Source organism: Pituophis catenifer, unplaced genomic scaffold (assembly GCF_029215685.1).
Source record: "Pituophis catenifer annectens isolate HBS135680 unplaced genomic scaffold, rPitCat1.0.hap2 SCAF_8, whole genome shotgun sequence".
NCBI classification, from domain to species: domain Eukaryota; kingdom Metazoa; phylum Chordata; class Lepidosauria; order Squamata; family Colubridae; genus Pituophis; species Pituophis catenifer.
This window is the reverse complement of record NW_027256888.1, coordinates 44,884,875-44,897,267: the sequence shown is the minus strand read 5'-3', so window position 1 is coordinate 44,897,267 and position 12,393 is coordinate 44,884,875. Positions and strand designations below refer to the sequence as shown.

General features: G+C 34.8%; 1 protein-coding gene across 1 annotated transcript in view; it reads left to right on the top strand.

Moving 5' to 3' along the window:
• Positions 1 to 12,393, top strand: part of TRPC3 (transient receptor potential cation channel subfamily C member 3) — a 43,028-nt gene that overhangs the window by 13,124 nt on the left and 17,511 nt on the right. Inside the window, exon 3 of the mRNA XM_070948448.1 lies at positions 8,029 to 8,214. Within this exon, the coding sequence (XP_070804549.1) occupies positions 8,029 to 8,214 (186 nt within the window). The remainder of the gene's footprint in view (positions 1 to 8,028; positions 8,215 to 12,393) is intronic.

Sequence of the window (12,393 nt, the reverse complement as noted above, 5' to 3'; positions counted from 1 at the left end):
ACTGAATCAAACAGCTCCCCATTTACCAAATTTTAAGTTGGTATGATTGCTTCGTACTGATAGTTAAATTCTACTCTAGGGTGCTTCCACCAAACTTTTTTTTCTCCTAGCAAGTGGTTAGGTTTCTAAATCGGACAATGGACTGAAGCCCCAAACATTCTAATTTTCTAAGAATGCCCTTGAGGTACATGCAGGGAAAAAAGCATTATTTTTAACCTGGATAGATGAGTTTGGTATTTTGCTTTTTAGCATGCTAGTTGCAGATTTTTTTTTTTTTTTTTTTTTAGTAAAGCGAAGAAGAGTACAGACCCTGGCAGTTGCCGTACATCCAAGACTCAAGTCTTATCTAATCCTACTTGTCCTGCTATAATGATGTAAGATTCCTTTGAAAAATAGCTTTGCTTGAAATGAAAATAATGCTTGGTAGGTATGAAATAAAGTAATGAAAAATGAGCTCTCTGAAAATCAAATGAGTATCCAAATTTTAAGTCCTAAATGACTAATGATTAAAGTGTTGGACTTGGGTACCTAAGAGACCCAGGTTCAAATCCATAAAAGCCCCTGGGTGACTTTAGTCCAGTCCAATCTACATTGCAAGTTAGTTGTTGTAAGGGAAATAAGAGGAAATGCTTTGTTAATTGCGTTGAGCTCTATTATGTAAATCCAGCAAATAAATGAGCTTTCTTATGCCCATTCCAAGCTTTTGAACATTGTGGTTTATATAATAAGAATTCTGAATGCCTTTATCATTTTCCCATCTCAATAATATTATGGTCACTGGTATGATAGAAATATATTACAGTTCTATGATTCTATTAAAATTTGTATAATTGTTCTACTTTTCATTCCCTCCCATGTTTATATATTTTAATATCACAAAATGCTGACTATACTATTTTTCTGGATTTGTTTTCCTTCATTGTTTATTTGGCTCCTTTTTTGTAAGTTTTTGTTCAGATTCCCTATCTACTAGTATATAAAATAAGAATTCTACCCCCTGAAAATCTTTATTTACTGAAAAACAAAAAAATGGGTCAGAAGAGACAGATTGTGAACAAAATTAGTTATAACAAATGACACATCTTTCCAACTGTAACAAACATTTCACTGGGGTCTTTCAGGGTCAGTGTTAGATTACACTTTTAAAATTAACTTTCCCTTAAATTATTAATATAAGACACATTAATGTGTGAAACTGTTCCAAGCCTAGAGAACTGTGAAGAAAATACATGTTGATTTGTGTATGAGTATGTATTTGTGGGATGATGCAGGAGCAAAAATTGGTGGTCATGGCATATGTTTACTGGACTGCTTAAAACATAGAAATTAATAAATCAGAGTCCAGCCATATTATGCAGTTCAGTTCAGTTTCAAAGACATTATGTGGAGCAAATGCTGTGAAATTAAAACTTGACCTATTTGCAAATCTGATGTTTTCTATGACTAGTGTTATATTCAGATTAAATAGTTTGATGTTTAATCATTTCGTTATGTATGAAATGATTAAAAATTTGTATGATTTGTATGATTGTATATGATTTATATTATACTCTCATAGAACAATAGGTATATATGGATGACCTTTCTGCAATATGGTGAGCGTTGTCAGTTTATAGCAGCTTTTCAGTTTTTCTTATTATATATATTGTGCTAAGGTGATCCATTGTTGTGTGTATGTAATTTGGAACTGCCTTCCCTGTTAGATAATTTATGTGTCTAGATACTGTATAATCTGACAATAGTTAGAATTACAAGAATAGTTTTGGAAGGAAGTGCTAAAAACCTGAAACCTAAAAACCTAAAACTTAGTTGAGAAAGGGAGTCAAGGGCTCAAAGACGTAGACCTTGCCCTTTTGAATATTCATTGTGCTGCATGTGAAAAAGAGACATAGCTATGATTGTACTCACTGTCAGGAAATTTCTTAGTTCTTGTTCGCTTCTCTCCTTGATAGTTTCCCATCCATTGCTTTTTGTCCTGCCTTCAGGGGCTTTTTTATGGCAGCCCCTCAAATATTGGAACATTGCTATCATGTCACCTCTAGACCTTCTTTTCACTAGACTAGACATACCCAATTCCTGCAACTGTTCTTCATATGTTTCAGCTTCCAAATCCCTAATATCTTCGTTGCTCTTCTCTGCATTCTTTCTAGAGTCTCAACATCTTTTTTTATATTGTGGCAACCATAATTGGATGCAGTATTCCAAGTGTGGTCTTCCCAAGGCATTATGAACTGGTACTAACACCTCATGTGATCTTGATTATATCCCTCTATTAATTCATTTTTTTGGCATTGTAGCACATTGCTGGTTTATGTTTAAGTGATTGTCCAGTAATACTCCTAGATCCCTCTTGCAGTTACTGCTATTGAGTCAGCAGTGTGCTAAAGTCACCCAAAAAGCTACCTATTCTATACCTACGCATTTGGTTTTTCTTGCCTCAGTTTAATATCTTATTTTTCTCAGCATTGCATTTCATTTTGTTAGGCTCAATGTTCAACTCTGTTGCGATCCTTCTGGATCTTGAGCCTATCTTCTAGAGTGTTGGCTATTCCTGCCAGCTTGGTGTTGTCTGCAAATTTGATGAGTTTCCCTCTATTCCCTCTTCTAATTCATTAATGAAGATTTTGAAGAGTACTGGGCCTAAGAGAGAATCTTGGGGTACCCCCAATGCACACTTCCCTCCATGTAGATGTAGCTCCATTAGGGGTTACATGTTGAGTGTGGTTTGTCAGCCAGTTACAAATCCAGCTGGTGGTGATGCTGCATATCCCTCATATCTAGAAATAGGCTGTGGTTTACTTTGTCAAATGCCTTATTGAAATACAAGTATACTACCAGTATGTCCACAGCATTTAGCTGGTCATTAATTTTGTCAAGAGATAAGAATTGTTTGTCATGATCTATTTTTGACAAACCCATGATCTGGTACGGCAGTTCAAATAAAGCAGGTTTTCCTCAGTTGAAGAAATAAAAATGGATAAATTATGAAATTAAACAAAAAAATTTTTTTAGAAGAAATATGCTATTTCTTTTAAAATAAATTTAAAAAATGGATTCAAACAGGCATAATATGGTTTGTTTGTAATATGTGAACCTGGCCATTCTGGTTTGACATGAATGGATAGTGAATCCAACTATTTTAGCTGAATGAACAAGCCATAGTTTAAAGTAATGCTTAGATTGCTATATGAATGCAATAATTATTTACTCACAGACTGTGATATAGAAATGTCATATTTGAATCCAGGAAATGTTCAGCCGAGTGCAGCTAATTATATTTACAAAACCTTAGTAAGTTTTCATCTTCTGTTGATATACTAACCTTCAAGTTGTTCTTACTGTACAAAACTCAAGCATAGCAGTAACTGTCCACTAGGGTATTTCTTGTGATTATTAGATCTTAAATTTACGAGAGCTATAGAAAAGAGCAATTACTGACAGAACTCTGATTAAGAAGCAGAATCAATTAGGGATGGGGAGAATTTAATTTGCTTCATACTCTTGTACTAATTAACTGTACATTTTAATTGGCTTTTATCATTCCTTTCTCACCCTATATATTGTGCTTAGCAAGGCTATTTTTTAAAACTACAATGACTTTAAAGCAACAGCAGTTTCATATACTGCAGATGCTAACTGACATAGAAAGTTTATTTTCAATCTTGTAAGCTGCCCAGAGCCCAAGTAAGCTGTATGAGATGGCTGTATAAATTATACAAACTAAATAAATAAAATAAGGCTCTTGGCTGAGTTGAAGCCTTTTGCTGGAGAAAATTAAAAAAAAACAGGCATGTCAGTGGCAGAGCATTACAATTTCTTCCTGTGTTCTCTTTCTCTTGCTAGGATGAATACAGCTTTCCTGTGTGCCATAAAATGCCTAAGTCTGATGCAATGGCTTTTTGTTGACCTGTTATACATTTTAGTTAAAGCAGATCCAACTCAGTGGCAGGCCCTTTGAAGCCGCTTTCAAACCATTTTCTAAGTGAAGGAGAAGTTGTTGGTCTCTGTTTCTAGATCCATTGCTATAGGAACATGATAACATAACAGTTAGAAATAAATTGTCACTGTTGATAGCAATTTAACCAACCAACTCTAAATTTCTATAGGCCTTGTAGGTGAGCCTTCTCAGTATATTATTTGCAAAGTAATTTTAAAATGTATTAGCCATTTTACAAAGATCCTTGCTTTATGTAATTGCTTGATTGAGAGTTGATACTAGGCTCCTGTTGTGGAACATAGCAAGGTATGTATAGAATTTATGGTAATATGTTATACATTCTGGCATCTTTATTGTAGCATAGTAATTTCTGGGCAGTTTAAATCATGTGGCTTTGATTTAGCAGCTATGGTGTAAGGAAACCTTTGTACCACTTTAGATATAATGACATGTATGTAAGTAGGCAGAACTGTAAGATCATACTTAATTGTCATTTCAACTGCTTCAGATCTTCTACATTCTTATTTACTGCTGTGGCTATTATTAGAACTTTCCCATATGTACTGGAGAGCCAGGTTCAGCTCAGCTTTTCAGCATGTACAAGAACACCATTCCTTTTCCATGTGTTTTTATTATCTCAATCTGTTTGGCATTCATCTGTGGGCTGGACTGAAAGAGACATCCTCATAATTTCAGTGCTGGGGTGGAAATTCCTTTTTGTTTCAACATTGTGAAAATGTTTTCCTTATTCAGTGGGTGGGCTTAGACAGCATCCTATATCAAAAATAAGCAATTACATTATTGTATGTCTTAATGCAATATATAAACCCAACTATAGTGGCTTATAAACTTCTAACTAGGTTAGTTTGTAAATACCCACTGCAATGTACAGATAAATCAAAGTTAAAACACAAATGGCAATATAGCATTAAAATTCTAAAATTATTAGTTGAAATTTCAATAAAAAGCATCATTAAACATTAAGTACAAAGGTGACTGCTGTATTGTTCTGTTTCTCTCCCCCTGCCAATTAGAGCAATATGTAGGGGGATTACAGTCCAGTAGCAGCTATAATGAAATTCACTCCTGATTTGAATGGGATCTGGATTTTGCAGATATATTTTAAAAATAATTTAAGCAGTGTTTAGGCTTTTAGGGCATGTTCAGAACGAAATGCTGCAGGATTCAGAGATGTTCTGAATATTCTGGATGTGATTGAAATAAAATGAAGAAGCTAATATTTACGACTTCATTTTATTTTATTTTTTCAAATTCTACTTTCTTGGAAACAAGTCCAAATTATTTTGGTGCTATTAACTTTTTAGAAACAGTACATGGAATTGCAGTATTTTTCTGCCATTTAAAAGCTTGGATTCGGAGTGAGAAGTGAAAAATATTAAGAAATGTAAGATTTAATATAGCACCTTAAATTAGGTTACTAAGATGAAAATATTTTTAAAAGATTAAAACTCATTTGAAGACAGACAGATTAAATTCTTTAATCTAAAAAGGCTACAGGTAATTTTATGATTATACATTAAAAGGAAAGCTGCAGGCTATATTCGTTAAATAATATAAGTGTCATTGAGACAGGCCTTTATACTTTAAATATTTTTTAAAAATTGAGGAATTAAGGAATATTAAGGAGAAATGTTAAAGAAAAATCATTTGTTTTGTTGGAAATAAAATGTACTGCTGTTGCTAAGCCTAGCACATAATCATTCATTATTTTTTCCATTTTATAAGGCTGCCTGGCAGCAAGTAATTCAAGGAGACCCTAAGCATAAAATCAATATTTCAGACACATTTTTTAAAAATTAAAATTTATAAGTGACCTGGCCTAGACCTGCTATAAAAACCAGGTTTTTAAAGCTATCATAAAGAACATGGCTGGAACTATAGGGATTTCCAAGAATGCTATCCAGAGTGCAAGAATGACAACAGAGAAGACATGCCTTTGGGGTCCCATAAGATTTTTATTGAGACTGAATCATGTCAACCTATCTTACAGAATGGGAAGAAATGATTGGAGAAAAATGGTCCTATGAAGATCCATTGTTGTAATCAATGATTGTTTATCCATTTTATTTCTGTAACTTCATGCAACGTTTGTGACAATGAACTTTCCTTTAGCCTTAACTTCTCATAATAAGCCAGAGTGACTGTAAGTTATAAAAAGATTTAAAATGTACATTTGGGCAATATCTTTAACATCACCCAAAATGAAACAAAAGTGTAAACTCTTGAGTTTTACCAAACCCTTCATTGGGTCAAATATTATAGAATGCTGCAGATAAGGAACAAATGGGGGGTGGGATCCAAAAATTACACCAGACCTGACAGCCGTGAGTTTTCCTTAAAGATTCAGTTCCTGCAATCCATCATTTAGAGCTTTATAACTTATGACAAATAAGGCTACGTGGAGCTGACCACAGCACTTTAGTCTGAGATGAGTTTACAAGCTGATTCATTGCCAGGTTTCTCCTCTTGCCAAGTGTATGAGGTAATATTAGGGAATATAACTAAAGCACAAAAGAGTGCTTAAAGTGAAACAATTGTTGAACATAAAGTTGTACTGGACATTTGAACTGATCTGGATATAATCTGCACACATTTTAATCTTTTTGGAGGAGGGGTGGTACTAATTTCTTAATCTTCAACCTTCTATAGACAGTACCACTTGCTATTCTGTAACTAAGTTTATAGTGATGCGATGACTCAGCAGTTAAACACACTGAGCTTGTCCGCTGGAAAACTGACAGCCTGGATTTGAGACCCGAGTGCTGTCGATGGGGTGAGCTCCTGTTACTTGTCCCATCTCCTGCCCATCTAGCAGTTTGAAAGCATGAAAATGCAAGTAGATAAATAGATACCGCTTTGGTAGAAAGGTAACGGCATTTCATGTGTCTCAGCTTATAGTAATGCTGACCACATGACCATGGAAATGTCTTTCCATAATGCTGGCACTCTCTGTTAAGAAATGGAGATGAGCACTACTTCCTAGAGTCAGACACAACTGGAAAGGGAAACCTTTACCTTTAACCAGCTTAAAGTTTTAAAGTGCAGAAACACAACACAAAGATATACTGTACATTGTCAAAGTCATGGCTTTCCCACTTATCAGAATAACAGGATTGGAAGGGCCCTTGGAGGTCTTCAAGTCCAACTCCCTGCTCAAGCAGGAAGCCCAATACCATTTCAGACAGAGGGCTGTCCAATCTCTTCTTAAAAACCTTCAGTATTGGAACACCCAAAACCTCTGGAGGCAAACTGTTCCACTGATTGTTTTAACTGTGAGGAAAGTTTTCCTTAGTTCTAGGTTGATTCCTTGATAGTTTCATTCATTGCTTCTTGTCCTGCCATCCGGTGTTTTGGAGAACAGGTTGATTCCCTCTTCTTTGTGGCAGTCTCTTAGATATTGGAATACTGCTATCATATAGCCTTTACTTCTTTTCACTAGGCATACCCAGTTCCTGCAACTGTTCTTCATATGTTTTATCCTCCAGTCCCATAATAATCTTTTAACACATGACTATGGTACAGTTGAATTTATTAGAGTGTATTTCTACAATATGCTGTAAGGTGCTATTAAGAACCTTTACCTGGTTATCAAATATAGTGATTCATCATTTAATGTAAATGCTTTACAATGGACATGTTGAGCCTGTCATGTCTCTCTTGCTTTCCTTAATATTTGGTCTACAGTATAAACTTCTAAGCTAAAAATCCTTGCAGGGCTGAAGCCATGTTTATCTTTCCAAAAAATCTTCCATCACTGTATGTGCCATAATCTCTCACACCTACTGAAACATCATTCTTTTGCAATTATTGAAGTTTTTCCACTAACAAATAATTTATTTTACCTGTAGATGTTTTTCTTAATTATATCTCATATGTATATGCATTTCTCTGCACTGTAAAATATCATTTAAATAACACGAAAAAGGCAGGCATGGTATCGTTTATAAAGATATAATCTAATTTATGAAAATAAATTAGGAAGTTAGGAAAATAAATAACCATTAAATTATTTAGGGCAATGCTTGTATGTGACTTAAGGGCTCAGAAGCTGTTATATTTCTGTCTTCTAGAATGATTACCGTAAGTTGTCTATGCAATGCAAGGACTTTGTTGTTGGTGTCCTTGATCTCTGTCGGGATTCTGAAGAGGTAGAAGCCATTCTAAATGGAGATTTGGAAGCAGAGCCAGTTGAAATTCAGAGGCACAGAGCTTCACTGAGTCGTGTCAAACTGGCAATTAAATACGAAGTCAAAAAGGTAAAGAATTATATTTCAAACAATGTATCTAGTGGACTCTGTTATAAACCTGCATGCATTAATAACCTTAAACATTTTAGTGACAATTTTATCTTTGTCCTCTGTTGGAATAATATGCTGCTAAACTGATGTCAAAGATAGGAGTGACATTGGCCTTTTAAAAGATTATAGCACTTTCATACATAATCCAATTAATACTGCTCTGTATGTCTGTTTTTGGCTATTAAAACCTTTAAAGATAAGAAACAACCATGTTGTGTTTCTACTTTTAGGATAAATAACAGGATTTGTATTTTTTTAATAAATAAGAGGATGCTGTATTCTTATTTTGCTTTTAATTCCATTGCCATTTAATTCAGATGTAAATATTTGCATGTGATAATACTGTGTATTTCTATTCCATTTAAATGCAGAGGGCTTAGATGTCAGAATAATACAAGTGCCAAATGCAACAGATAAGATGGGTAAATGGCTATTCACCCTCAATTTTTCCCTATATACTTCATATTTCTCTGGGTTTGGTTTTACACTTTGGTTCACTTTGCGTAATATGTCTCTGGGTTGTCTAATTTATTTTTTGCTTTCCAAATATTTTATTGGGATATTCAGATTGGAATATTCTTGCTGCCTTAAACTGAAATTGGAGAAGACCAAGCTTGTAGTTTTTTATCCTCACCAACCTTCTTTTTTTTCCTCCTCCTGCTTCCTTTCTAGGATTATTAACTGTGGAATCATTAATGTAAATTCTTAGCAATGAGGAACTTTCTTTAAATCTTTTCACTCATAAAACTATAAGGATCTTACAGTTTTATTCATTATTTATTTTTCATATCTGTATCTATTTATTCATCACACAGTAACAATGATCAGGACAGCATTCATCATCAATACTCAGTCAATAAAAACACATAATAAAATATAGATAAAATATAATCCCAAATAATAATATACAAATACACCCATACATATATGCACATGCATGCATTTGCTTATATTGAGCTGACATTTTGTCTGTGTAAACTATGCTTAAATTTAACTATATATCATATAATAATAATACTATTGTTATATCCAAAATGGTACTTGTCTTGAAAAATGCCCAATACTGTTGTAGCAAGTATTGTGCTACTGTTTTCAGATTGGAATGCTGCATCATGCCCATACCAAAATGTAGCATTATTATTTCCAATTTACTTCCAGAAAAAAATTCAGGAGTGAAATGATGGTGTATATCATCTTGTATTTGTATCTGTTATGATGAGATGTATGGAATATTCCTAGACGAAAATTGAGAAACAAATCCTTGCTAAGGGTAGGTTTCTATTTTTAAAAAAAGAACAACTATTTAAAAAAAATTAAGTGCCAATGCTTTCTGGATCACATTATTGATGGAAGATTACCTTGGGTCATCACTCCTGATACTCTACTGGCAGATGATTACAGGATAAAACTACAACGACATCTAGATTTATTTTTACTTGAATGGGTCTGCATTCATCATTACAGTATATTCTCAGAGACTGCATGCTTTTTCATGGCTTCTGATATAAATCTCAATGTGTTAAAGCCAATCACTTGTTAAAGAGAGCTTTCTGAGATGCCCAACTCTGATTAAATGATGTGGATAATATCCTTAGTCTCAACCATTGTTAAAACTACATTTGATGCATTTTTAAATTCTTGATTATATATGTGATGTTCAAGGACTTTCTATTTTGAGAGGAAGTGTGCTAATGGAACACTTCTGATTCTTTGACTAAGCGTATTTTTTTCACCTCATCCTATTCTGTTTCTTTCCGGTCATATGTTTAGAGTACAAATGATCTATAGGAAGCTAAGTTTAATGGTGTACTCAATGACTTCCTATTGCTGGCTTGGAACTCCCTGGAAAAATGCTGATAATTTCTGAATGGTTTGCATTTGGCAAAATAGGTTAAAATTAAGAGTTTAGGCAGCAGTAAGATAATTTGAGTGTCAGCATTCTGGAAAACCCCAACTCCAATTAAAAACTCTGAGATAGGCATCTTCTCAAAGTTTTTTTTTTAAATTTGATTTATATGCCACCCTTCTCCGGAGACTCAGGGCGGCTTACAGTGCGCTAAGCAATAGCCTTCATCCTTTTGTATATTTATACAAAGTCAGCTTATTGCCCCCACAACTGGGTCCTCAATTTACCTACCTTAGAAAGGATGGAAGGCTGAGTCAACCTTGAGCCTGGCGAGATTCGAACCTGCAGTAATTGCAGACAGCTGGTCTTAATAACAGGGTGCTTTAGACCACTGTACTACCAAGTTCCCATTTATTAGAGTAGGTATACTGGCACATCTGGGAAAACCCGAATCTGACAGTTCTGAGTTTTCCTCAGAAAATCAAAATCCCAAATCCATCCCCTGCACCCCTCAGTCCATCACATGGACTGTCAGTCCATCACTCCTCTTCCAGATTCAGGAACACCATGATCTTTACCAGTGGTGGGATTCAGCCAGTTTGCACCACTTCGGGAGAACCGGTTGTTAACTTTATGAGCAGCTTGGTGAACTGGTTGTTGGAAGAAATCATTAGGGCAGAGAACCAGTTGTTAAATTATTTGAATCCTACCACTGATCTTGACCAAAAAGAATGCTATTATATCTAACTACTATCCTTCTACTAAATCCCCCTCCTACTTTCCCAAGCGCAAGAAGGTGGCAGCGTGGAAGCTTCCGGCGTTAATATGGCTTCCAAAGCTAACAATGAGATGGTCTATAACATAAACATTGAAAGATACAGTATAAATATGCATTGTCTTTCCCATAAAAAAATAAATATATGTTCTTCAGGCACAAATTAGCAGGCAGCCTTTTTTCGGTCCTCATATTTTATTACTAAAGTCCTGTTTTTGTAATACTTGAGAATCTTTTAAACTGCATTATGTGCACGTTCATAATCCAGTGAAGTCACTATATAGAAAGTATGCTGTTAAATGTGATGCTTTAATATTACCCTTAAGAAAAAAAATGCCTCAGAGCAGTTAATGCTATGAGCTTGTGAGTCTTTCAAGTTTGAGTAATACTGTTCAATATTTCTCAGTAGAAAAAAAGAGCTTTCCTCCCAATAATATTTGAATTGATAAGAATGAATGAGTCAATTTTCTGGAATTCAATGAAAATGTTTCTGGTGGTTCAGTTTCTTTCAGTGTTTTCAGGATCTCATTGATGGAGGTGAGAATAGCTGTAGATAGGACTATAAGGATGGATTAATGAACTAGGCTCATTAAGATAGACTACCAGTGAATCTTAGTAAATTTGAAGAAGTCTTCAACTTACAACCATTCATTTTAGTGACTGTTCAAAGTTACAATGGCATTGAAAAAAATGACATGACTGTTTTTCACGGTAGCAACCATTGTGGTGTCCCTATGATCACGTGATCAAAATTTGGTCACTTAGCAACTGGCATGTACGTATTTATGACAATTGCATTGTTCCGGGGTCACATGATCACCATTTCTGCTGGCTTCCAACAAGCAAAATTAGCCGGGGGGGGGGGGGGGGTGGAAAGCCAGATAACAACCTCATGATTCTGCAGTGATTTTGCTTAACAATCATGGCAAAAAGTGTTGTAAAAACATTTGTGCTTAGCAATGGAAATTTTGGGCTCAATTGTGGTTGTAAGTTAAGGACTACCTGTAGCTGAACCAAGTTTCACTGTTTTCCTTCCTTTCCTGTCTAGTTATCTCTTTCCCTTGCTTCATAGCTATCCAGCTCCCTTCCTTTTCTTTTCCACCCTGGGGCTGTTTTGGAAGGAAATACAAGTGTGTACTTGTGACTTTCTATGTGTGACAGTGGTTTTGAATGGTAGTAGTTAAAGGCATATTTGTGAAAAGACCCACAGCAGAAACCCTAATGATGTCCCTCGAATAGGTGGTAGATGGCAAAAAAAATGTAATAATTGCTGCTTGAAAATACTAACAAGGTATGCAGGAGGAAAGAAGGAAGTTCCACTGTCAGAAATGAGAAAGTGTCCTGATTTGTTTTAGATTCAGTTTGAATGCTCTGAGAAGACAGGTTGAATCCATTGATGATTCTTCTTTCTGTCTTTTCTGCTAATATCCTGTACTGAAGCTTATATTACATGGCATGTTAATACAGGTCAGGGAGATGTTTTTTTCTTTTGTTTATGCTAGTTAAACCTAATTAT